Source organism: Calonectris borealis, chromosome 3, assembly GCF_964195595.1.
Source record: "Calonectris borealis chromosome 3, bCalBor7.hap1.2, whole genome shotgun sequence".
Classification (NCBI taxonomy): domain Eukaryota; kingdom Metazoa; phylum Chordata; class Aves; order Procellariiformes; family Procellariidae; genus Calonectris; species Calonectris borealis.
In genome coordinates, this window is record NC_134314.1 from 117007431 (window position 1) to 117035057 (window position 27627).

General features: G+C 40.3%; 1 protein-coding gene across 3 annotated transcripts; it reads left to right on the forward strand.

The window, feature by feature from the left end:
- Positions 1 to 273: 273 nt before the first annotated feature.
- B3GNT2 (UDP-GlcNAc:betaGal beta-1,3-N-acetylglucosaminyltransferase 2) lies at positions 274 to 26447 on the forward strand. Of its 3 annotated transcripts, none has more exons than XM_075147585.1 (2): positions 274 to 781; positions 21873 to 26447. In XM_075147585.1, the coding sequence occupies exon 2, from the start codon at positions 21882 to 21884 to the stop codon at positions 23073 to 23075; it is 1194 nt and encodes a 397-aa protein (XP_075003686.1). In that variant the 5' UTR covers positions 274 to 781; positions 21873 to 21881; the 3' UTR covers positions 23076 to 26447. The 3 variants fall into 3 exon arrangements, with proteins under 3 accessions (XP_075003686.1, XP_075003687.1, XP_075003688.1); XM_075147586.1 differs by lacking the exon at positions 274 to 781 and adding an exon at positions 975 to 2467; XM_075147587.1 differs by lacking the exon at positions 274 to 781 and adding an exon at positions 975 to 1242.
- Positions 26448 to 27627: the final 1180 nt, after the last annotated feature.

Genomic DNA, 27627 nt, shown 5'->3' on the forward strand with positions numbered 1-27627 from the left:
GCGCGCCGCGCCGCCCGCCCCGCCAATCCGCTGCGCCGCCGGCCGGGCAGAGGCGGGGTTTCAGCGGGAGCGCGGCGCTCGGTGCCTCGCCCCCCCCGTTCCCCCCGCCCCCCACCACCCGCCTGCAGCGCGTGGTGCGAGCCGTGGGAGGCTCGCGCTGCTGCCGCGGCGGCGCCGGGCTGGTAGGCGGCGGGCGGTGCGCGCGCGCGCGCTCTCGTGCGGGGAGGCGCGCGTGACGAGCGGGAAGGCGGGCGCGCGGCTCTGCCACAGGGCAACAAGTGAGGCGCTTCCCGCCCCCTCCAACGGCCGGCCCGCCTCGGCCCCCCCGCCCCGGCCGCCGGCGCCCAGAGCGCCTCTTCTGGGGCCGGTGTTCTTCCCCGCGCATCCCTTCTCCTCGCTCCCAGTCCGGCTCCGTCCGCCGGGCCGCCGCGGGCTCGCACCTCCGCCGGGGCGCGGCGCGGCCGGCCCTGAGGAGAGAGCGGCGGCGGCGAGCGCCGTCCCGCGGGGAGGCGGCGGGACGGAACGAGCCCTCCGTGGCCGCCTCGGCGCCGCCCCGGCATCGCCCTCAGGTGCGGAGCCCCCGCCCGCTGCGGGGGCTGGCGGAGCGCGGCGGCGGCATGGAGCCCCGCCGGCCGCAGGGGCCGTGGTAGGGCGGCAGGCCGGCGCCGGGGGCGGAGGGACCCCCACCGCGTACGGGCGGCCCGCGGCCGGACAAAAGCATGGTGGATGTGGAGGCGGCGGCAGGAAGAATCCCGGCGGAGACCCGCGGCAGCCTGGCAAGGTACGTGCGTGAGGGGGCTCCGCTGCTGCCCCCGCCAGCGCTGCCTCCTCGGGGCGGCGGGGACCGGCGCTGCGAAAAGGGCTGAGGAGGGGCGGGGAAAAAAAAAAATTAACTTAATTTTTGCCTCCCCTTGTTTTCCAGATCGTGAGGTTTTTCTTCCTCGTAGCCTCTAGCTTATTTGTGTACTGACAGCTATAAGCTGACGGTGGGGGGCGAACGGTCGGAGACGTATATATATTTATTTGGGATTTTGGGGGCCTTTTTAATTCCCCCCCCCCGATGGGGGAGGTGACAGGCGGTGGAAAGGGTGGGGTTAAACCACGCGGACGGGAGATCTTTACCCTGGCGCACAGGAGCATCGGCAGCCGGCACATGTTGCAACAAACTCGGTGAGAGGAAGGCAGAGGCGCAATCTGTTGGCATGGATGAAACTTAGGCCAGCTCAGCCGAGTTAAATGACCGTATGTTTGTCGTCGCTTTTTTTTTTTTTTTTTTTTTAAACGTGGGGAGAAGGATGCTGAAACCGTGAGCTTTTTCCTAAGAAAACCTAAGACGTAGGGTTGCTGCAGTGCTGGGTGCTGCTGCAGTCCTCTCCTTGGCTGGAGGAGAGAAGCAGAGGGGAGGACGCGGGCACGGTAGCGCCCGTCGGGTTTTCTTCGGGGGTGGTGACGGAGCTGGAAGACTCGCACAGCTCGTGGGGTCTGCTAATTAGCAAGCTGTAACCGAGTAGGTTAATTATTAATGTCTGCGCAGTGTTAGGATTTTGCTGTTACAGTATAGTGCTGAGGTGGTGGCTCTGAAGTATGGACTTCAGTCAATCTGAAAGGGGAAAAATGATATTTTTGCTAGAGTTAGCCTGAATATATGTGCTCCTTCACGAGATGATGCTTTTTAGTCCTTCTAACTTCCCGAGACATACTGCACCCCGCCGGGAGGGGACTTCAGGTTATTCGCTGTGATTGTGGCCAAACTGCAGCTCACAATTCATTAGTCATCCTGCAAAAATTTATGGTGAAAGTTACTTGAGTAACCCTTTAGTCCGACTTCCCAAAATGCTCAGTGCTGCTGGAGTTGATTATTAAACACTAATGTTTAGTTTTAACTATGCAAATTGAGAGTTTACTTGGTTCAGTTGCTTTTTTCCCTGTTTTGGTTTTTTTTTTTTTTAAATGTTGTTTTGGACACAGAAAGTGGGTTTGGGCACAGAAGACTTTAATCTGGCTGTGGAAGGATGTATGCATAAAATTACATGCTAAATATATAATCTGAAAGTTGTTGAGGAAACATGATTATAGCGTTCTCCTTTGAGGAAATTTCTGGTTAATTATTCCTCCCCTGTCTTAAAGAGAGACAGCCTCGAATTTAGTTCTCTTTTAAAGTTGCTTAAAACGGTTTCACGTTCTTCTTGCAGTTCCGCTTTTGCGTCAGACTTTCGTGCTGTCACGGAGGGGTGTGTGTGTGCGCGGGTGGGGTGGGGGGAGCAGATGACACTCCGGTGAGTGGTACAGTTGGTGCTTTGTTGAGATGACGAGCCGAGGAGCTGGCTGCTGGCAACGGCTACCTTGTTATCTCAGTGACCCAGCCTAATGCCTGTTGAAACCACCGGAGGAGTTGAATTAGCTCCGAATTATTACCAAATGCGCGGAGGAAACAAAACGGAGCATCAGCTTCTCTTGTGCAGCAGATGTAATTTCTGATGTTTTTTTCCTCTGGGGCCGTGAACAACTTGAAAAGAGAATAGACTCTTTAAAAAAAAAAATTGCAGTGGAGATGAATTAAAATACAGAATATTTGTCGTATACTTAAAAATATAATGCTGTTGGTTAGAATCGAAATCTTTTGGCTTAAAGGAAACCCCGATTTTGCTGCTTGCTTTGACCGTGTGACTTTCTACCTGAGATGTTGTGCAATACTGTTGTACGGCTGTAAGGAAGCTACAGGCACTGCATAAAGTGATCAAAAATAAGAACTTAAGTAATTCTGTTATCTGTAAACTGGTTTTGCTTGGATTTTTGCTTGTTTCTTTTCCTCATGTACTATGAATAGATGAGGAAAATGGAGGAAAATGAGGTACAGCAGCAAGGTAACACTGCTGAAGGGACTTGTTTTGAAGGTCATGCATTAGATGACTGGGAGTGCTAGCTAGCCATCCGATGCCCTGTCTCATAATAGATACAGCTCACTAATCTCCCTAGAGATTGTTCCTAATGAACACAATGTCACTGGTGGTCAAAAATTGTATTATTATTGCCTGTAAGCGCCTCCTAAATTTTTTAAATACTTCTGGGTAATGAAGGTGCTGCTGAGGAGATCAGTATAGAAGTAGTGCTTGCTCAGAAAGACTTTGATGAAAAATGAGGAGTGGATAAAGTGGTTTTGTATTCTATACTGACAAATACATGCAATTGTCTGCATGAATAAGTTACACTGTATATGGAGGGAAAAAATGCAGGATGTGAGTTTTCATCTTATTGCCTACCCATCAGACTCCTTGGAGAATGAAGTCTTTCAGAGGAGTACTCCTCCATGGTGACTTGTCAATGCCAAGAGCCTTAGCAATTGTCATTTCACTGCCACCTATGCAGCTATTTTTGTAATGGGACTAGCTCTGATAGTGGTTTGTCCTGTTGGCTGTGTGAAACCACTTGAAGGAGAACAAATGGTGGTGGTAAAAGACAGCCTATGTCAGTGCTGACCGTGTTGAAACATAGGACGTGAAGTCATATGTCTCCTACCACAGCCAATATTGTCATTATCACAACAGTCAAGAAGCAGGGATGGCTTGTCATTGATATGTGTACTTAATTGAAATCTGTATAGCTGTATTTCTCCAAATTAACTAAAGGAGAGGAAAAAAATTGAACAGTGTCAATTAAAATGCTCAGCCAACTTCTTTGGTAACTTGTTCTTTTTCAGCAGATGACTTCATTTTTGTCAAATTCTCTTGTAAAATCTTTACTTCAGACAGCTTGTGAAACTTCACGAAGATAGTTACTTGATGGGCTTTTTCTGTTTGCTGTCAGACTTGTGGGTTTTGATGGAAAGTGACTGAGCAGCTCTGTCAGAAATGCATCAAGGGTTGATGTTCCAGATCTCTGTATTTTACTGGATTTGGTTATGTTTCCTGCTGTAAAAATCCCATTAATTTCTTCTTTTTCAGTTGAAGCATTTGCACTCTAAGTAGTAGAGCCTGGTAGGTTTCTTGTAGGTTTGTCACACGCTTAAAGCTTCTTAAACTGTATAATTATAAAACTTGTCAATAGGCCAAAGAGGGGGATGGGGGGAAGCTATTGGCAAGAGTATACTTATTGTGGCAACAAGGTTTTAATAATCTGTTTTATTGAGTTTGATTGGTGTGTTTTTGTAGAAAGTACAGAATATAGAAAAAAGATGTATTTCATTAAAATAATGAGCCTTTTAACATGTCTGGTTTTCATGTTAATGTTTCTGGAAGGCCATTAGGATTGATCACCTTCCAAAAGTTTGAAACCATCTTTGTCCCTTTCATAGCTTGTCGTTTTGGGATTTTTTTCCTAGTATGTCTATTTATTATATTTTCTATTACTATGCAGTAGAAGTACTTTGAAGCAAGTGGGCATCCATTTGCTTTTCAAACTTAAACTTTTGAAATATTTTTCAGGTATACCCAATTTTAATCCTTAATGGTTGTTTGTAAACTAACATTTTTAACCAAAGTGTTAACAATTAGTTTAGGAAGAAGGTGCGGTCGTTATGGTTGTGTGCATGAGAAATCACCGGATTTGTATTTGGTGTTTCTAGTGTGGTCGTAGGCTATATTCAGACAAGTGCTTCACATGGTTTAGAGAAGAATTTATGCCTGTGAGTGCAGTTAACAAAAATTACTAATGTAATCTCCCTGTTATGCCATGTTCTGACCTCACAAATGTATATTTAGATGTTTTTATCAGTCTGCTGCTACTTCATAGTTGCATTGCACAATCCTTTTGTGCTTAAAAAACAGCAAAAAATAACCAAGAAAAGATGATGATGATATAATGAAATACAGGCTCTTCCCATCATTTTAGTACAGAATGAGCAAGTCACTAAATGAAAGTTGGGGAATAAATATTTGTGATCTGTTCAGGCACATTTTGCTTTTAACATAGGAAGAACTGACGGGTGTCTTGGGCTTGATCCTGCACTTCTCTTGTATCTTTTTCACCGATTTCATTGGGCCTTTTAGGATTTAAAAGACAGGTAAGTAAGCCTCCCCAGGTCTCCAGATCATGTAAAACCCAGTGAAAAGTCTGGATCATTAAAATGTCTTGTGATGAACTGTGCAAAAGAATGATTGAATTGATGTCTCATGAGAAGCAATTAGCATTTAAATAAGGAAAAGAATCCCAGTGTGTGATGGGTGTGGTGCTGAAATTTTTAAAGGGAGAATTGATGAAACAACTTAATCAGCAGTTGGTTAAGAAAGCTTTGTTGTTGGAGAGAAATACAATAGTAAGAGCTGAAGAGCATTTAACTTGGAACTAGTTTTGTTCATCTTTGTAAATAACTTCTGAAAGTTAGCAGCTGCTTCATCTTAAGCTCACAGAAGAATTACTCTGAGAGTGGATTGACTAACTCACTTAATTGGTAAGTTAGTTCTCTAAATCAAATGAGCACGAAATCTTGACTTTTTTTTTTTTTGGTGGATGACTAATTTTATTCTTTTTCTATAAAAGATTAATTTTCAATGGTGTATGAACCACCAGAGGATATGCATATTTGTATGAAACTTGCAGTAGCAGTGTGGTATTGAAAGTTTATATGCCCTGCCAAGGTGTGCGTGCATGTGGGATGCTCAGCTTCCTGCCGCAGACACCTGCCATTCAGCCTGCACCCAGCTTCCTGCTGATACCATCCTTCTCTAGGCTGGTGCCGTTTTGAGGCATAGCAGCTAAAGCAGTGCTCCTGTCTGCGACGCCTGTCTCTTGTGCTGGCCTGGCTGTTTGTGCAGCTGTGTTGTGAACTGAATTGAGGAACCAAGGGGGTTGAGAAATAACCTTTCTGTTTGCTTGTCTTTGGGGTTATACGTAATGTAATAACAGTGGACTGTGCAAATACGGGAATTCATGGACTGGGGAAGAGTGGGATTTTTTAATTCAGTTTAGGAGCGGTGCGGCTGAATGTTAGACTGTAACGTGAATTTAGCGGTTTCATCATACTTGAGTAATGACATTTTTTAATCTGATATTTGAATGCTAGAAAATGGTAATGGAAGGCTGCCTTTGGGATGGAGAATGTTATTGCAAACTTATTGTTGATTTGCTTTTGAATAAAAACAATTAAAAGACATGCAAAACAGCTTAAAGTTGATTACTCGAACCACTCTCAAATGTAGTGGATACTTCACATTGGTCTGCAGCTAACACGTACAGAAGAAGTTCCTGCTTGGATTGAGAAGTCTCTAATCGGGTTAGGTGCTTATCTGCTATTAACAAAAACGGGAGTTAGCTGCCTAACCTGCTTAAAGAAGTTTCACAAAATCCTCCTGGTACTTATATGCATCTTTAGCTGCCTAAAACTGCTGGAGAAATTGTTCCGTTTTCCTTAAGCTTGATAGGCTGGAATGAGATCTGTATCTTACGTTTTACAAGTTTGAATGAGAAAAATGAACTTCTCTGCTTACAACTCCACTGATTTTCTGAACTTTAAATGAATTCTTCAAAAGGTGAAAAACTTTTTTTACATGTTAATTTTACTTGTTAATTACACTTGAAACCAAAACCAATTAAAGGTGAAAAACTTTTCATGTGTTTGCATTTTAAAATGCAAGTTTTGCATTCTTAAACATTTATGTAGTTCAGTACTGTAAATTCAGAGGCAGATCTCAGAATTCTGACCTGAATATTCACAGTGTGAATTTGGTTTGAATTGACTTTTGATTGACTAACCGCATAGCACTTGCAGGGAAACATGTCTTGAGATGGCTGGGAAGGTTATTGTCCCAGCCACTGGCTGCAAAGGCAGCGTCTCGTGGAAGTCAAATTGAAAACCAGTGTCTGTTTACCTTTAACCCAAAAGCAGAATGGTGATCGGGGGCAGTAACCTCATCAGACATACCAAGTTATAGCATCCTTGCTTTTGAACGTAGTTTTTAGTAGGTGGCTTATGTCTGACGGTCTAAAACGGGCAAGAAGACAAAGCACAGGTAAAATTTTGATGACTTGAGGTATGGTGCTTGAAGGACGGTTTTGTTAGTTGACTAAATAGAGAATGCTCTCTATGCAGACATAAAGGTGGTTGGAATATGGTTAAGGCAGTAGTAATTACTGGTTTTAAGATAAAGCTGGAAGAGATGCCAGGAGGAGATGAATTGTCTTGTTTGTGGAAATTATGGTTATCTGCATCTTGAATAGGTACACTAAATCACCTTTTTTATTTCAAATACAGCATAAAAGTAAGAAGTAAGACAGTGTCTCTCCAGCAGACTTTATCTTTTTAAACGTCCATTGCAAACCTGACTGATGCTTTCAACATGTTACCCATTCTTCATTCTTTATTACCAGAACTAGCATTGATCCACATGCTAAATATCTGGGAGGAAGGTAATTCATTATCGACTTCCTTAGCTTTCCGGTAATTACGGGAAGATAACACTCCAGCAGACCACACTAGGAGTAGCGGAAATGGGTGGGTCATGCTAGTTCAATAGCTAACCTGCTGACTTGATTACAAAAAGTGTTCGAGAAATTCAAACCCCAGGGTGTGTCTTGTTATGGTTGAGATTGCCTAAAGGATATCTGCTTCTGGTGGGGTGCTGGTGCTTGTCTGGCCCTGCCTGTGGGACCTCTGTGAGTGAAGGTGGGAACAAGATCAGTGTCAGGCTGCAGCGGCAGTGTGCTGGTACATGAAAGCTTAAGATGATTGAAAATGGCATCTGCTTGGCTTTGTGAGTCTTCTCCCTCCTGCACTGTTACTGGTGTTTGTGCAGCACAGTGGCAAGCAAATCTAGTGATGTGAGCCAGCTGAAAACTAATTGCTGCTGTATTGCTAGGTTCTTTATTGTCCTCTTTAGCTCCCTGAACTGACTCACCACAGTCAAATCAGTGCAAAGGTGGGATGGGACTGTGCAGTTTATAGGGGAGGGAATAAATTACAGGAATGTGTCAGCCATGGCTGAAACTGTTTTAAACCACCATGGAATTGTACCCCCAACCTGTAATCGATGTGACGAATGACAATTAATTTTCTTCCAAGAAATATTTCTCTGTTGCCATTCAGTTAAACCTCTTCTGTTGATTTGTTAATATTTGTTCAAGCTGAAGCCTTTTCAAAGATGCGTAAAAACTGAAGTTTGTAAATCAGAAGCTGGCAGCTCTGGATTATTCCTAACAAATTGCACAATGTCATAATTCTAAAGCTTGAACTGACCTTAGAATGACATGTGATTTTTTTCTTTTTTTTTTGTATACTGGATTGGGAAAAGCAGGTCACTTTCACTACTGCGGGCCCTCAAATACTGAGGTATTAAACTTTAATATTAGTTTTTACAGCAAGTTGAGATCTACCCTTGGTTGTCAGTGTGACATCTCAATTACCGAAAAAAAAACCAAAACCAACAACCCAAACCCTTTTTACTCTTAAACAAAGAAACCAAACTTTTTTTATCACAAGTTATTTTGCACATGCAGTTTGGAACACCTTCATAGATGCTTAGTGTGGCTGCAGGTATGCCAGTGTAGAATGGTAATAATAGCACAATGTACTAATTTATAGGGACACTGCCATGGTTTAAATTGCTTTATTGTAACTGTGGTGTATACATGCGGAGCTCTGTTGCTTTTTTTATCCCTGTAGAAAATCATGACCAAACTCAAGTAGTTTATACCAGTAGAAAAATTGGAATGTACATTAAACCTGGGATTGAGTTTACAGAAAACTTTTCATAATGACCGAAGGGCTTTCCTTGTTTATACCTTGATCTTCTTTAGGAACACTTGAAACAACTCAAATATGAACTGAACATTCTTTCAGCCAATCCAAGGATTTAATTTTAACAGGTAAAAGAAATACTTAGGCCTAACTTGCATTGAATTCAATAGGTACACAATATTTAAATATCTTCTTAATTAAACCCAGATCTTTTGTGAGAGAATAACTCAAATAATAATAACTTAAAATATAGACAGGGTTGGGATGATCTGAGTGATTTACTGACTTTTTAAATAAAAATGGATGAAAAAATGGATCACTTTCCAGTTGAAGGTTTTGTGACTTTATCAGTTTGATTCAGGGTTAGAAGTGTTCAGTTTGAGATAGATGGAAGAGATACCACCAGATCTCCACTGTAAGTATTCTGTCAGGCAGGAATTTCGCAGAAATTGGTTTTAATTAAGTTAAAAAAAAGCTTTTATTGTCCTGAATTACTTTGTAAAGATAAGCTGATGCAAACTTTGTGGGTGTTGCTGCAATATTTCTAAGCAGTAATATAAAGTCAACAAAACTTGTGTTTCACAGATGTTATTTTAAATAGTGTACCTTAAAAGGTGATGTTCTGGTAATTTCTTTTTCCTGTTTGAGGAGCTAGAGGGAGGGAAGCACCTGGAATTAGTCAAAATGGTGACAGGAAACATAGTAGTATAACTTATTCTGAAGATTTTGGGATTCTGATATTCAGAACTTAACATTCAGCAGTAAATGAAAGGACTATTCAGTCTTAATACCACAGTTGGAAGCTGACGTCAGTAGTCTTAGGACAGCAGTCAAGTAGGCTATTAGGGATAGGGAGTTTTGGATTCTCATTATGCTTTTACAAACTTTAATGTAGCAGGGATTTCCCCACCTTTTTGTAGCAGCTTCTGACAAGTTAACTACTTGTATTTCATCTTAACATAACTGCTTTGAGCAATGCCTTTAAATGTTGTGCGTTATCTGATTGCTTTGAGGAGCAAGACTATGCAGAGGATAAACCTGCTGTCATTAGGTAGTCGTAGTCTGAGAAATTTAAATGTCTGTAGTGCTCACAGATCCCTTCAGATAGCTGCAGGGTCTGTCTGCATTGCACCTACAGGAGTTGGCTTCGATGATAATCTGATTGTCTACTGACAAGCTTGTAGTATGGTGTTCTTACCTTATGAAGACTGACTCTTAACCCATGCGATTTGGAGTCTTGGTGAGACCCGGTGATGGAGTGTGGTCAAATCTGGCTTATGCTGTAGAAGAACCTCGTCAGAACACGTTCTATCTACTGGGTTATGGTTGTGACTTGGATGAGGTTGAGAGGCTGCAAGTGGAGTCTTGTGTTATTCTTTCACTTCAGAACCGTAGCTCATGTGGGGTGCACGATGACTTCTTTGTGCCTTCCTTCTATAGTAATTGCACAGTTTTTTTGGAGGCAGCTGCCTAGAATATTTGGAAGTTGTCCTATGGATCATAGGAAACAAATGAGATGGTATAACTAACATCATAAAGCCATTTTGTGTGTATTTACATGGTGCCAGATGACAGTCACTATCAGCCTGTGTGGAGGAAAATATTTACCTGTTCTGTAGTTAAAATAGAAACTTCTATTCTGTAAGCCAGCAGTGGTTCACAAAACTGGACTGTGAGTTACAATTCTAGATTGTATTTAAAGAAAATGCCATGTATTTTATGTACCGCTGCACCTAAAATTCTTTAAGGCATAAAGTTATGTTCTCTCGCGTTTCTAAGATTCGTATGTTGGGTAATAACCTTCATGAGATGTTTTTATAAAATAATTTTTATTTATATAGTAGTAAATGCAACGGTGATGTTAATTTCCACCTTACGTGCTGTTTGAGGCTGCATTCCTTAATTGCTGCGTTCAATCCATCATAGGAAAAATAATCCAAATAGGCTTCTTGGAATATCACCTTCATAATATGGTAGCTCCTGTAAGAATGAATGAGAAGGGAGCTGTTCAGATATGGACTATTGCTTTAGTGCTCGATAAAGTCAGTCAAAGTTTAGAAATATATTCTTTCATTTTCACCATAGTTTTTTTTTTGGCTGATGGAAAGTTTGGGTTGTTGAAAATAGTTTGCGGGCCTCATTTTGATGATTAAAACAATGGACCTTATGAGTACTACATTACAACGCTTTAAAGGTTTGTATTCAATCCAGTTAATTACCATTGGATTGAATAGTACATGTTCATTAGATCAGCTTGTCTTAAGTATATTAACCACTAAAGAAAAAAAAAAGTTTCTGTAGGATACTGGATTAAATGCCACATGGAGTGAGACGTTTTCTGTGTGGGGAAGTTGCAACAGTTTATATCTTTTCCTTTTTTTAACACCATTTCAGTTGGAAACTATGGTTTTTCGCCCATCTGTGTGCAGACATATGTTTATTCAGCATATTTTTAGAAGCTGGGTCTAAGCTCTTATCCCTGTGACTGCAAATGTGATGTGTCAAATGAATTGAGAATTAACGGTGCAGTTATTTCTTGAAGTCTGTAGATAGCTCCAGTATTGCTGCTGCTGCAGAAGCTTTTGTTGTAATTGGGGGGGTGCGCAATGTAGAACTCTCTGAAAACCACTACTGAAGCTGAGAGGCATTATTTCAACGCCAGAACAAGAGCATATTTGAGAACCTTTCTGTAGGAATAGGGCTACAAATGGACTATCAGAAGAGGAGGGACAGTGGAGAGCTTTGTCACTATGCCTCGGGTCGCTCCAATGCTTGATTGAGGTTTGGGGGTCATTTTCTTTCATGTAACAGGCTTCAATCCTGTACTAGTTTCAGATTGAAAAGATAGTGTTGAGTTTCTAACCTATAAGATAAACGAGTGGTAGAGCTGATGAGGGCCCAAGTTTATTATCGTAACTACTGTAAAGCTACTTTGTGAAGCGGCTGAGTACACGGGTGAGGGTTAGGGGGAGTGGAAAATAGTAAGTAACAAGGAAGCAGTACCTTTAAGGCAAAGGCTGAATTGAGCAGATGACCACAAAAATGTTTGTTTCATTGGAAGACTGGCAACTGTCTAACAATCCTCTTTCACACTGGCAGTTTCAGATTGATTTTAATATTTATGAGGATTTTACTATTTGTTTTCATCAGCCCATCTCAGAAGAATGGGGCAGAATCCATCTGGGAAAGGAGTTGTGGCATGGATAAGATAAGCAAAGTAACTTTTAAAGTGTAGCACAAAACTGATTAAACGGTCAATGATTCTGTGCAGTGTATGCTTCATTCCCTTAAATTGTAGGGCATGGTTTGGGAGTAACCGAGTTAGTTAAGTGTAGTATTAGGAACATTGAGGCTTCAGGTCCAGTTAATCTTTTTACCAGACAGCCAAAATAAGTGTTGATTACTGATAATTTTAGTCCTAAAATTTGTGGGTGCTGGAAACTGAATTGAGAAGATCCAACTTCATATGGGTCACAAGACAATGATGACTTTCCTGAAAAAGTAAATGGCAAAAGCATCATCTACCTGCTGTGAGGGTCTTGGACAACCAGCTACATGTGTGGATATTTTAGATGAGAAAGCTTTCTAAGCTAGTGGGAATACCCTGAGATGTGTGTGGGGAAGAGTTCTTTCTCAAATTTTGTGGTTATTTTAGAAGTAATTCTCTCTCCTTATTATATTTAGTGAGACTGAGTATACTATCTGGCTTGCACCTTATATCAAGCCCCATTGACATATAGCTCTAAAAAAGTCCCCACAAATTCTTATTTGTGAGCTTTAAGTACTAAATGCTTTTTTTGTGGTTGTTGCCATATCAAAAATGACCTAATAGAAGGGAGGGGGTGGGGAAGACAAGGTTAGTCAGAAGTGCAAAATAGTTCCAGAAATAAAATGACTAGGACTTCTTATTGTGGCAAAGAAGGAACAGAGGACAGGTAAAGGTTCGTTATATAGCTGGTATGGCAAATGTACATAGAGAAAATAACTGCAATTTTTTTTGTTACGTTGTATTTTCTGAGGGTTCCCCTCCTGTGTGGTAATAGAAAAGCAAGTCATCCCAAGTTCTCGCTGTGTGAAAAATTGACGAATTCATCACCAGTGGAATTCATAAAAGTAGAAAATACAAACGGGCTCAAAAGAGGGATTGGAGAAAGTGAAATTAGGTTCAATAACAGTAATTAAACATGGTTCAAATGCAGCTCCTGGCCCTCTAATACCTTACTACAGATACCCAGGGGAATACTACTAGAGAAATGCCTCACTGTATCATTGTTTTTCTTTGGGTGTGGGGTTTTTTGGTGTGTTTGTTTGGTTTTGCTTTTGTTTTGGGTTTTTTTTTTAAGCAAAATATGCAAATATGCTGAGGATAACTAGTGGGAAACAGAATGTGAAGTTAGATTGGCTTTTATTCAGACTCTTTATAATTTTTTATGCCTCGGGCTGTGTTTTAGGAAAATATAAGCACGTCCTTCTCCAGTCTTGCTATTTACTTGGATCTTGAAATTCCATGCCCAAGTTGCACTGGTGTCTTTTGGTATTAAAATATTGGAAGAATAGGATTTCTCCCAAAACCAAATAATATGCTGAAAGATGGCTCAAAGCAGGTATATGCAATTAATTAAAACGGATGTTAAAATAAACATTAACTGCTCTGAATTTCATTGCACTTTTTGATGCTTTGTGTAGTGTATTGTTATCTTGGTAACTTTCCTCCAACTGGAACATTGTTTGAGACTGTTTGTGATGTTTGAAGAGCACAGAAAATATTGACTGTTAATCAGTGGTAACCACTGTGATGTGCTTCTGCAGAAGCAGAATACTGGTATCTGTTGAATATTTGCCAGTTCTTAAGAAGTTCTTAATTACTATTGTGTAAAAGTGGACTTGTGTAAAGTTCTGAGGGGAAAGAGAGGTACGATTGAAAAATAAATAGAGTGTCCAAGTTCTTTAAAGTTGGAAATTGCACAGACTTTTTATAACACCCTGGGGCTCTTAACAACATTTTCACGTTCTAAAACTGTGTTGTTGCTCAATCCAGGAATGTCTTTTGACTCACTGAACAGAACTGAGGTATTAGAAGAACTGATGCGTCTCACGGGAGGTTAGAGGGACTGCATATGGCTTGTGATGTGTTTAATAATAATAATTTAAAAAATTATCTTCACAACTGTAGTGTTACTATTGCATGCGCTATTGCTAGAACTACCAGAAGTTGTGCTACGTGTACAACTGCTATAAGGGATATCAGGCTTCAAAATGAAGTTACATGGTGAGATCCAAGTCTGCTATAGCCTCAGTTATAGCTGGTCTCTGCAAAGAGAAAAAGGTGGTAGTATCTGTTAGATACCTGAATTACAGCTTTGTTTTGCCAAATTCCTGATAGTTTAGTCCTGAACCAGTAGAGTGGTAGGTATAATACCTGCAGGTAGTAAGGATTATCTTATCTTTTGTAAGCGCCAGTAAATAAATTGACTTTTAATGCTTGGCTTTGGCAGTCAAATAATGCAGACAGGTTACTCAGCCCACTTAGAAAATACAGTATAACTTCTGTCCTCACTAGAAGATACAAGTATTTGCAGTTAAAGATCATGGCTTCTGCCAGACTTAATGGAGGAGAAAAACTTCGATGTTTTACCTTGTGTCTGCATGATCTGTTCAAAGACTGGCATTATATGACTGTTTGCACGAGGGTATAGGTATAAGGTTGTCATTGCTATGATGCTAGATAGCCTCTTGTGTTAGAGGGTGGAAGGGATTATGGATCCAGAACCAAGGCTCAGTTCCTGGTGTGTTGTCATCCCTGCTGAAGAGGGGAGATCCGTCCGCTCCCGTTCTCTCTGCTGTGTGCTTTCACTGTAGCCGCTCTGGTGCTTATCTGGAGTGCATCTCTGGTCATTGTTAGTTTTCTGCTGGGTTAGTGATGTGAACTGATTTACGGAGAGGCCTGGCAGAGCACCAGAGCCAGTGCAAGGGAGGGATTGGACCTGAGTTCTTGGAGTCAGAAAGGGAGGAGGAGAAAGTCTCCATCAAAAGGAGGGTCAGGCGATTAGATCGGTTCAGCTGCTTGTGGATCAACAGCCTGGAACTGCTGCGAGAGGCGAGGGTTGAGGCAGGTAGTCTGATTAAACATACTGTTTTTTCTTTCATTCTGGGGTTGCATTGAGTGTGCCTAGGTTTGGTTTAGTGCCTTAAAGTACGGATGTGCTACTATGGCTGCATCTGCTGTGGAGCACTTCGCTGGAATGCTTGTGTGGGTATATGCAGTGTGGGAAGGAACACCACCTGAGGTAGTCCGCATCATGTTATCTGATCTTCCTTTCCCAGGGGAATTATTAATTGTCAGTGCTAAATATTTAGGCTGGTTTAAGGGAGTTCTGCTTTGGGTGGTTTGCTTAGTTGCAAATCTGTATGATACGCTGCTTTTGAGACTGCTCACTGGTAGTCACAGCTTACTTTTACTGCTGTTGAGCTTTCATGTTGGGACTAGAGATTAATATCATTCATAAGTAAAAGCATATAGGAAGAATGCTTTAATAGCAAAGGACTGGTCTCGGAGTGAAGAAATTGATGTTTGGTACCCCTAGAAACACCATTTAAACTTATTTTTAAATAGAACTATAACCTTGAAAATGGCTGTTGCCTGTCTTTTGCTCCCTGAAACTTTCCTTCTTTATGTAATAAACAGGAATACTGCATTTTCTTCATCTTGCTGGAAGAGTTTGTGGGTATGCCCGTGCTGTGCAGTGGAATGCAGCACGGGCCACTGTGCTACCACAGGCTACCCTGCCTTTTGAACGCAAGCTAACACCCTTGCACTGTTCAGTGTTGTGCTGTGTGAACCTACTTGCTGACCTGAAACTATTTTTAAAGATCCTTGCTGGGTATTGTTGCATTGCATCATGCCCAGTGGTGTTTTTAATAAAATTTAGCCCTTTATTTGAAAGGGAAATGATGGAACCCTCCTGCAATAATAACAATAATACCTTTTTAGGTGTTAAATTTTAAATAGTCACCAGCAATCTGTCTACTTGCATGATTTATCATGGGCTTCAGTACTTAGGAGCAAGGAGGATGACTTTTCTGTCAGTATTAAGACACATGAGGTAACAGTTGCTTTCCCTTTTGTAGCTCCCTTCTGAAGGCTTGTTTTTCATTTCAAGCTATAGATATACTCTTACGGCATTCCAAGGGGAAGCTTGGGATGGAAATTAATCTCTCTACAGAGACTGAGACAATGTGTAGAGTGCTGCAGAAGAAGCTTCAATGTATAACAATTGGGCATCTTAGTAAGAGGCTCCACTGGTTAGGAACTTAAATTTAACATCACTAAAAATCAACAAATATGATCAGTATTTGGTGTATGAATATATGGTTCTTTGATACTCGGGTTGATAAATAGAAAGCTGGAATAAAAGTTCTACTCATTTAGGTAAGTGGCGTTCCTGAAGTTGTCTTATGATATCTCAATTAATGTGTAAGCAGTTAATCCTCTGGGATTTTAAACACTCAGTGGGTGTTTTGTTGAATATAAGCAGAATGAAATAAGTTAGATACAGACTTGGTCTGACTTCTCAGGAAAGAGGTTTTTTTGTTGCTTCGTTGGTAAAATTGGTAGGATTGACCTCAAAGTATCTATTTGCCACTTGCTTTCATGCTTATCAATGCCCTTTATGTTTTGGTGACCTTTCCAAAAGAGCACCTGCCTGTCCTACCTTGAAGGTTTTTACTATCTATGGTAACATCTCGAACTCAAATGAAGTAGCGCCTTGCTTAAAAACTGTGGGAAAGAGAAACTACTTCATAGTTCTGGGCAATGTCCAGCATCTACCAAAATCTGGATCTTGAAGCAAGTTCTAAGTCTTCAGAATTCCTGTTTGGATTGATTATAGGCTGCACTCAGGGACTGCAAGTCTAGGTGTGTTTGTTTTGACATCTTGCTATAGAGGACTAGTTAGTGCACCATCTGAATCCACTGTGTTTCGTTGTGTCTATCCTATAGAGGATTGCTTTTTCTGAACTTCTAAATATACTTTGCTTTTTAAGCCACTTCTTTGCAACACCTGCCTCTCTCTTGTGTTTTTGTCTCCTATAGCTAAACCTCAGTTAGAGGTTTAAGTTTATTTTTGTGCATAGCAATGTCTTAGTAGCATCAGTTTAAAAAAACTAAGTTAAAGCTGTCATCACGTGTTTCACATGCTAACTTTGTGAAGTCATTACAGAAAATCAAGTGCTGTAACAGGGCTAATCAGAATTCTTCTGCAGGATCCTAACTCTAATGTGAGAAGTTCAAACTGATGAATCACGTGTGCCTTCAGTTAGGGGCTGGTACACTTAGATGTACTTTTTCTTGGTTTTGACCTTAATTTTGGCCTCTTCCAGGTGTAACCCCTGTCTTTTGTCAGGAGGCATCATGGCCCCTGTTTGTGTAAATTCTTGCCTCCAGCAAAGAGTGTCTCTTGTATAATTTATTCCTGGAACTGGATGGAGTGCTCATATTCTGTGTTCAAGAAGTGTTTGGACAATGCTCTTGGATATATGGTTTAACTTTTAGGTTTCCCAGTCAAGAGTTAGACTGGATCCTCATAGGTCCCTTCCAGCTCAGGAGAGTGATTGATTCTGTGATTCTGATTCTCATTTTACACCTACTCTTCTAGATTTCTGAATAGGTTCCTTTTAGGCATATGGAATACATTCACTCTTGAGATAAAGCATAAAATAATACTGTTTAAAAACAATCTGTGAACAGTTTCTCACCATTTTGCATTAATGTTATTTGGACTGAAAGCTTTTGGGGCATTCAGAATCTTTTCTTGTAGCTCATGGCTTCTTTGCAATACCTGTTTTCTTCTTCTGTTGGCGGTTCATCTTGTTTTATTGATTGCTGCCTGGTCTCACAGTGAAGCTGTTTTTCTTCCCAGGTTCCGCTGGCTTGCCTTTCCCATCCATCTCTTCATCCCAGTGCTGCTTTTGTGATTCCATAAATCTGTTCCCTTCTATCAGTACCTTAGTTTTGACTGCAGTGAAGTGTAAGAGTGGAGTGAAGCTGAAGAGGGCAACTCTCCCCTCCTCCCCCCCCCATTTCTGCAGAATCAATCTTTCTGTATCTGTAGCAGAACCTTGGTTTATCCAGAGTATGGTTAATGTTAACCCTTTTTTTTCCTAGCTACATGCATATTTTCTAAAGGCTTTGAACAAATGGACTTCATGTATGCAGTGATACTGACACATAACTCTGCACAGCTGGAAGTTACATAAGCAGAAATGTAATCATTTATACAAACTTGAACTGATTGGTAAAACAGTCTTCATATCGGTGTAGCTGAGAAGTTGAGAACAGGCATTGAAAAACTGTGTGTCAGATCAACTTTGAGTATAGGTAACTCTCTTCACCTTACCTGCTGAAGTTGGAATACATTTCTGCAGGATTTTCTGTTCCAGAGGTTCTGTGTGTACTGTGATTTGCTTTACCAATATATAGTGTTTACTCTTGCGTTCTGCTTTTTCTGCTAGCTAGCTATGTGTTCTAGCCCTTTTTTAACACCTAAAGCAACAGGAATTTTGCAAGTAATGTGTTGTTTTGTACTGCTCATGTCAGTTCTTCAACAAAACTCATATAAAAATGCATCGGATAGATTTAAGTATGAACCAGATCACTTTTAGTTTGTTTTTGGCTTCCCTAACACATCTTCCATTCTCAGCAGTCAAAGGAAGCAGCTGGGAATTTTTGTAATATTAATGCTGATAGAAGAAGCTATTACTGGAATAGGAGAAAGTTGTTGTGATCTGCCCAGATTGCTGTCGGTAAGCTGTAAGTAGGAAATGGGCGCTGTCTTGTGCTCTATGATGCTACTCCTTAGCAAGCTGCCCAGCGCACAAAATCTCCATCATGCTGGCACTTTGGTCAATTACTGCAGTGTCAGCAAAGCAGATGAAGAAATGAGATTTGCCTTGAGGCAGGGGCTGTGGGTGTTTACTTAAAAAAAAAAAAAAACCCACAAAAACCCCCAAAACAAAACAAAAACCGCACCCTCCGCATAAAAAACCCAACCCCTCCACTAGCAAACATTACAAATGCAACACCCCACCCCCCTGCCACCCCCCCACCATTGTGATGAGGGTTGTAATACTGTGTTTTGTGATAAATCCAGTTCACTTAATGTGCAATTGCCGAACTGGCATCCTTTTATATCAATTGCTGTCTTCAGGTGTAATAATTAAAGCTAATACGTATTAATTGAAAAATTGAGGGTTCTATTTCAATTTATAGAAATAGCCTTTCTCAAGTCTGATTGTTTTCTATTTGCTTTAGTTCAGGAACCTCGATCTAACACTATGAATAAGTGTTTAACACAACCTGTCTTTGTCTAGTTTAGAAGAAGGACGCTCCTTTAACAAAGCAGTTTTTATCCCTTTTTTACTTGGTAGCCGTTAGTATTGGTTTGATATTCTTAACGAGTTATATTCTGAACGAATTGATAAAAAACACATATAGATAGCTTTTTGATTACAGAAGAGAAGAATGCTTTCATGCAAAATTGTGGGGGTGTGTTCATGTCTTAAAACTCTTATTGATATTCAATGTCACTTGTTACTTATCTTTTATCAGAAATATTTAATTTTATCACCAATATTGGATAGCTTTTTGAAAAGGAGACTGAAAACTATACTGGAAGTATTTACATATGGGACTGATAGCATTTACCGTGCTTTATGTGATGGAACCAGTGTCATCTTACCAGACTGGTACTTTTTCTGATGAAAAGTTCTACCAAGTTTAACAGTAAATGGAGATTTTTCTGTGTAGGATGCCCGTCTCATTTGCTGCAGGGGATTGCAAGGCTGCAAGTGAAAACCAGAAAGATTAAGGAGGATCTTGTAGTGACAGAATTTGAATGCTTACCCAAAAGACTTAGTGATTTGAAGGATTTTGTTAAGCGATTGAAAATAAAGTCTTTGCACACAATGGTGTCTCATTGTGTTCAGAACAGTCTCAGGTCAAGCATCCAGATGACTTAGAGGTGCTAAATACTCATAGCTTAGTAGCTGGGGGCTCTGAACAGATGAGCTGTGTAGTGCTACATATCCTGGAAGATCAGGCTCCGGCTGAGCTCTTGACAATTCTGTGATCGTTAGCTATTAATAGGGAGGAGCTTCTCACCCTGTTGCTCGGGAGTCCTGGGATCATAGGTCAAATACCACGTCATTTGTTGTTCTAGTGAGAAGTGCTATACACGACAGAGTGGATAGCACTGATGTCCGTGCTGAACTGCATGGGGATGGTACAAAACGCGGGATAGCTGCTTCTCCATATTTTTGTGTGTACTGAACGGGAAGTGGAGAAAAATAGTATATAGCGATCTGTTTTTAGTGGAAGCTGCTGTGGCAGTTCAAAGAGGAAGATAAAGTTTCTTTGAACTCTGTGTGGCCAACCAGTACGTTCTTAACAGTTCAGCTGTTTAGCTTAAATGATGGTACTGACCACAAGTATGTTTTTGTCTTCGAGGTATAGAAGAAAACTACTTTAAAAATAGAACAGCAAACTTCATAGCTGGCTGAGAACAGGACATTAAATAAAGTAGATGTAACCTGAGCGTATACAAAGATAAATATGCAGATGGGACATGAGGTCAAATGAAGGAAGAGTGGGGATTTTTCTCATAGTCCATTGTTTCTAGGAGTGGCTTTTTATTTAAATTCAGAAATACTCCCACCCCCCCGCCCTTGGATTTAATGAGAATCCAGGGGTCAAATGATGGGGGGGGGGAAGATTACTGATTATTCAGCTGCTGCTTTCTTACTAAATTTTGTGTTTAACTTGCTGAGGAGTAAAAGAAAATACAACTGGTCAAACCAGAAGAGACCAAGGGTCAGTCTAGCTCAGGTGTCTGGTGATGGCTAGAAATAAAATGAAAAGAAGAGCAAGTACAAGGTGTGCTTCTCAAGCGTACCTTCCTGACTGCTGTTGCTCTGTGACTTTAGGACCTCTGAGGCAGTGTTTACAACTGGGCTTAACAGCATTACAAATCTTCCGTTTCATTAGATTTTTCTGGTCTTCCAATAATCATTTATTCTCCTGGCAATTGGAAGCATCTACGACAATAAGTTCCGTATCTGACTTAAATGTAGTCTTACTAACTTCCTTACTCATTCTCATAATTTTCTAGTCTGACTTCCCAATTTAGAATAGCTTGTTAAATTTTGTGTAGCTTGTACATTGATATCCCCCTGGGCTAGTAAACAATTTGATAAGCACTACTTTAGAGGAACACACTGTTTTCATGTTGCTTCTTGTACTGTGCACCTTTCATTCTGACAGCTGTGGAAGAAAGAGGGATTGATCCATTTTCTCTCTCAGTAAAAACTGGAGATGGGTCACAAAATTACCTTTGCTGCAACAAAGAGATGTACACTTAGTATTCCTGGTCTTACATATATGGGAAACCTCTCCCCTCCTTTTTTGATTTCTCTTCAGTTTCTTTTTCTTTTTCCTTCCTAGGAATAATGACACTTTCACTTTCTGCTGCCATTCATTTTCTTTTCCAGTTGGAGGAAAAAAAAATCAAAATTCATGTTCTCTTCTGTTTGCAGAGATCTGAATACCAGCAATGCAGCTGGCCAGTTTTGTCAGCCTCTTTCCCAAGGAACAGCCAAGTGAAATGGACAGAAACGAATTCTATGCTTTAAAATTCAGCTCTGCCTGTTATGTAGTTGGAAGGTATAAGAGTGCAAGTATAAAAGCTTGAAACTTCATTTAAAAATAACTGACCTTATCGTATAGCAATTTATTCTATACCCTTAAGCTCACCTTACTAGCAGAAAAAAAAGTTTCTCTGTCTGCCTTTGCCAAGCTGAGGGCTCAGATTCTAATTATTATACAGTCAGGTGTTTCAAGGAGACTTAAATAAGGAGCAAAAACTGCTGGCTAATTTAGACGCACTGTGAAATGCTGTGTAAAATTCCTAAGTAGCGAATGGAAATTTTACATTCTTACCAGCTTCTTGTTTGCTGATGAAACCCCAAACCCTTACTAGCTGTAGGTGTGCATGTATTAGAGGTAAGTTAGTTTTTGCTTTTTTTGGGGTGTAGGTAACCTCTGTTTTTAGGCTACTAACTTGCACAGTCTGAAAGTAGTTTGCATTTTTATGAGATCAAGAACTCGATAGGAAGAAGGCTAAAAAAATCTGTCATTTTTTTCTCTTTCCAGATATGAGAAATGAGTGTTGGACGCAGAAGATTAAAGCTGCTGGGAATTCTGATGATGGTAAACATTTTTATTTATGTGATTGTGGAAGTCTCAAAAAGCGGCAGCCAAGAGAAGAATGCAAAAGGCCGTGTTATTATACCACGCAGCAAATTCTGGAGAAAATACACTCCTCACAAAGCTTATTGGAACAAACAGCAACAGAAGCTGGAACTGCTGTACAACCCTATTCTGACCTTGCTTTCCAATATGACTGTGGAAGAGAACTTAATTTCTAACTCGAGTGTTCTCAGTTCCTGTGAGCCTGACCCGTGGGTACCTTCAGAGGTTAGTGACTTTGCAAACTTGCCAGACAGATTCAAAGACTTTCTACTTTATTTGAGATGTAGAAATTATTCATTATTAATGGATCAGCCAAACAAGTGCAAACATAAACCTTTTCTGCTGCTGGCTATTAAGTCACTTACACCCCATTTTGATAGAAGGCAAGCAATTAGGGAATCCTGGGGCAAGGAAATAAAATCGGGGGATGTGACAGTCAAAAGGGTCTTCTTACTTGGACAGACCCCACCAGAGGATAATTTTCCTGATCTCTCAGACATGATAAAATTTGAGAGTGAAACCCACCAAGACATTCTCCTCTGGAACTACAGAGACACTTTCTTCAATTTAACTCTGAAAGAGGTGCTGTTTCTGAAGTGGGTCAGCAGCAGTTGCGCAGATGTCCAGTTTATTTTTAAGGGTGATGATGATGTTTTTGTGAATACCCATCAGATCCTGGATTACTTGAAGAGCTTATCAAAGGACAAAGCCAAAGACTTATTTATAGGCGATGTGATCAAAGATGCTGGACCTCATAGAGAAAAAAAATTGAAGTACTACATCCCAGAAAGTGTTTATGAAGGTTCATATCCTCCATACGCAGGAGGTGGTGGGTTTCTGTACTCTGGTGATCTGGCATTAAGACTGAATAATGCATCTGACCAGGTACTCCTTTACCCTATTGATGATGTTTATACTGGAATGTGCCTTCAGAAGCTTGGGCTTGCTCCGGAAAAACACAAAGGCTTCAAAACATTTGATATCGAAGAGAAATACAGAAATAACATATGTTCCTACACAAACTTAATGTTAGTACATAGTAGAAAACCTCAAGAAATGATTAAGATTTGGACACGCTTGCAAGATCCACACTTAAATTGTTAAAGTAATGTGCATAAGTGTCTTAAGTCCATATAACTTTCCAAGTTTGGGTCTGACTTTCTTGGTGGACCATTGAAGCTCTGTTTAATAGTTTAATTTTCTCTGGAAACTTTTTCCTCTACTTTTGAAAATGAGAATAATACTAAAATTTGAGGGGATGGCTTGAAGACTTGGTCCTGACTTTTCCACTGTCCTGGTGGTCATTATGTTTCAATATTTGTCTTAAATTAATTTTAAAAAGGACTTCAAGGATGTAACTAGCTGTCAGTGACTGATTAGCTGTATTGGAAACAGGGATTGCCTACTACAATGCATCTTTCATTAATTGTGATGGTGAAAGATATTTTTTCCTTGAGTAGTGTTTGTGTGTGGGTGTGTGGAAACCACTGTAAATTGAAAATTCACAAATTGGAGGAATGTAGTTTTACTTTAAGTACGAAACACTCTTAGACTTTACTGGATTTTTTTAATTTATAGTTTTCAGTCTTTTTGCACCCCAGAACAGTATTTTCTCCTTCACTTATGATCTTTTGTACAAAGCGTGCCTGTGTTTGAAGGATTTATCCTTTTATTAGATGATGCTTTTTTTACAAAAAAAGCATAATACTGTTTGAAACACCCCATAAAAGAGCTGAATATATAAGGAAAAGGAAGAACAGATTTTGTTTGGGGCTGGGCAGTAGATACAGTTAGGTCTGCCTCCTGCCCCAAGCTTACATGAGGTAAAGCTGACTTGTTGCTCATGTTATTTATGTGAAAAGCTACTCTGGTCAGTCCTTGTTTTCTCTTTTGGCACTAAATGTGATCAGGTAGCTTGATTTGATGCAAATAACTGAAATTGCACATTGCTTACGAGAGCATGGTTTGGATCTCCTATAAAGCGGTAGCAAATCTAGAATTGTGCAGATCCTAAGAGTTTCGAATTTTGAAACAAACTTTGAAGTTGCATGATGTCTCATGTAGAGTTATGTTCTCAGAATTCAGATTTTTCTTCTGTATTTCCACATCTTGCTTATAAGAGTTATTCTAAATAGTGGTTGCTTCCTTTGTATATGTAGAAGTGCCTGTCTATTTATTGTTCAGATTGAAGACCAAAACATTTTCTTAAATATATTTTGTGTAACATTTTATTTGTATAGTGTTGTCACTCAGATATTTAAATAGAGCATGATATTTTAAATCTGTGAGATGTGTAACATGTTAAATAAAGCTAATTGTTATTTTTGAATTTGAAAAATAAAATGTGATTTAAATATTTCTTGTAATGCTTCATTTGAGACATAAAGTTGCCTTACAGAGCAGTTGCACTCTACTGTGTGGCATTCAGTAACAACGCCTTTCAAAAGTTCATAAGCAAAAGGCTTTATTTGGCAACTTTCTCTAGTGCTTATGTACTAGACTATCAAGAAAACGTCGCAATTGTGCATGGATTTGTTAGATGCTGTAATAGATGGAAAACTCTGGCAAAAGCAAGGGAACGTTAAGTGCCCTAGGAAAAACAGTACGTACACAAATAATTGCCTGTACAATAACACTGCTTGTACAATTGAAAGGAATCAAGGAATGGATTGAATGGCTGGCAAGTTTTTGTTTGAAATAACTTGGCAGCTACAACTCTTTTGGCTTCTTCACCTGCTTTCTTGTTCCTTCGTTTACCTTGAACAGATGTGGTGCTTTTTTTTTGGGGAGAGGTGAGGTCTTCTGGTCTTCCACCTTTCTGTTCTGTAGGTGTTTACTGTCAACCCCCAGGATAGATAGATTAAAGACAGACTGTGCTCTGGTATTGTGCTGTGAGGTTTGGCCCCTGCGCCTTGTCATTCCTCATGAGAAATTACACCTTTCTGAAAGAGCTGCAGATTTTACTGTGGATGTGTTACTTCCTACTCTGTTCTTCCTAGCCATGCTAAGCACCCTGTTTCTTTCTAAATGTTAGTGGGATTTTTGTCGAGAGTTTGGGCCAAGTGAAAGAAAAGAAGTTATGCTGATGATGAGGAATGCAAGTAGAGATGTGGTGTTAAGAGTCTTCTAGACTCTCTAGAGAGAGAGAGAGAGGAAAAGGAATTGATTCTTATGAGTAAGATGGGGTGGAGTGCACATGTGATATTAACCTGTTAGTGAAATGGGTGGGATTGGTGGAGTGCCAGCATTAATTATTTACTTTATATCCTTCCTGTAATCATGAGATTAAAAGCAGGCCTCTTGTATAGGACATGACTGAGAATAAGGAAACAACAGGCTGAGTGGTACTTGCCAAGGAGAAATGCTGTGAGAAGGCATCTACCGACCTTCTGAAGTGACTAGAGAAGAGAAAGAAGGGAGAGGAAAAGACTGAGCGGGTGGCCCCAGTGGGCTAAATAGGTAGAAGGTACTGGAGAAGAAATTGGACGGGCTTGTCTTGTTTACCCTGGGTGTGGAGAAGCACCGGTGACTGTACTATCTGATAGGGCCTCCGGTCCACTCCCATGGAGAAAGAATTGTCTTGACAAAGAATTGAGAGTGTGTGGAGTAAAAAGTAAGAGAAATAAGTAAGAACAGAGAGAAGGAAACGAAAAGAAACGTTTCCCAGTGTGTGGGAATGGGATTTGGGGACAGTTGGGAAATGAAGATGAAAAGTCTTTGAAAAGCAGATATAGTATTAGGTTGTTGTATCTGGGTTTTTTTTGATTGTGTTTTGGGGTTTTTTTTTTTGTTTGCCAGTTCCTGGTGTTTGGAGCATTGCTTAAGTATTAGCTACTTTAAATGAAAAGTGAAAGTAATGTAATTAAATTGGGAGTAATCTTTTTTTTTTTTTTAATATGGACTGATTTCCTATGAAGTAAATTTACAGTTAAGGAAACAATGAGCAAAACTGGTAACTACTATAAAATAAATAAATAGATGAATGACTTTCTTAGAATTATTTGGTGAAAAGAGATCTGAGAAATATAGGGAGCTAAAGATGGATTTTTTTTTTTCTCTTAAATTTAAGGGAGAGGAAAGAGTCTACTAAGATGAAAACATCAGAAAATTTGACTACTATGAGAATAATGGGAATAATGGAATTTGAAAACTGAAATAAGAGGTGTTTAGATGAGATGGTTGAATGTGGAGGCAGTCTTTATTTTTTTCCCTTCTCTGAATACAGCAGGGAAAATGAAGTGCTCCTGTGATTAAATGACATTGCATCAGGGTAAGCCATTAGAATCCATTAGCTTGTTTGTATAAAGGCTCAGGCCTTTGCTTCTAAATCCAGTTGGGAGGAGGAAATACAGGCCTTTGGATAAGGAAGGTAAGTGAGCTATAATTAATGCACAAATTATAATGTTTATCTTCTAGAGGATGGAGTCCCTTTTTTCTAAATGAAGAATTTTCTGCCGGTCGGTTACTTGGACTGTATGCACTTACACTTGGATTCCTTCTCTCCCTACCCAGTTTTATTTTGTTATGTTATGTAGGCTTGAGTGAAATGTAGCACTTGACAGGACTGGTGATAACAGAATTCCTGACAATCCTTTCTGGTTTTTGGTGTTGGAAGCCCTGAAAGCCAAACTTGAAAAGAGTTTTGGCTGGAGAATACAAGAAAGATGCAGACTAGAATTTAGGAAAACTTCTGTGTTAGGTATGCTATTCAACAAGGATCCACATGCAGGTAATTCTTAATTTTGGCCTTTGTGATGTGGTAATGAGCAATCTAGCTCTTATCTGGTGCTGCTGTTGTGCTGATCTAGCTTACAGTAAGCAGTTTACTCCCTGGCCTCCTTTCCCTTCGGGCTTATTACACCTCTTATGCATAAGATTTCCACTGTAGTTGGGTTTGCCTGAGGGCACCAATCCAAATGAGTTCATGTCTACACTGAACTATTTCCTCCTCACATAATAATCATGAAACCAACTTAGCAAGCAAATAGGACTGGGAGAGCTGCTTAATGGATCCCTTTTACAGACAAGAACGCATGGAGGTGGTCTGAAAGGAGGAATGTCAATCAGCATGAGCACAAAACATCACTCTTCAAATTCTCTTCAGCCTCTTCTCAAACTTTTTTAAAGCTGTTGCCCTGTTCCTTGCTGGATGAAGATGAGAACAGGAGTGGGAGTGAGAACTTAGTAAAACAAGCGCAGTTTTGGAAGCCAAGTCATGGCCCACAAGCCCCATGCTATGCAAAGAGAGACATCTGCTAGTGGTTTTCCCAAGAAGGAAAGTTGAATAAAGACAGGGTGGGAAAGAGCCAGTCTTGATCTTAACCTCACAGGAACATTTTGATGTCTTGTTTCCCTGTAGCTCCACATCATATTACAAACTGTATGCTGACAGATGTAAGCAAATTTTCTAAATGTCAGGGGGGATGAAATACTGAGCAGGTCAGTTTTTCTTTTCTTTCGTTGTGCTCAGACCAGGTCTTCAGTTGCTAATCACAGTTTATAATATTTGTATTGGTCCAGCCTGCTCAAAGTAGTGTTTAAACAACTCTGGCTAGACTCTGCTGAGGGATGGCTGAACAGCACCTCGTGGAGTTTGCATGCCAGCCTTTTCGAAAGATTTACAGTCTGTTTTCATTTGTCAGTGAAAACATTTGTA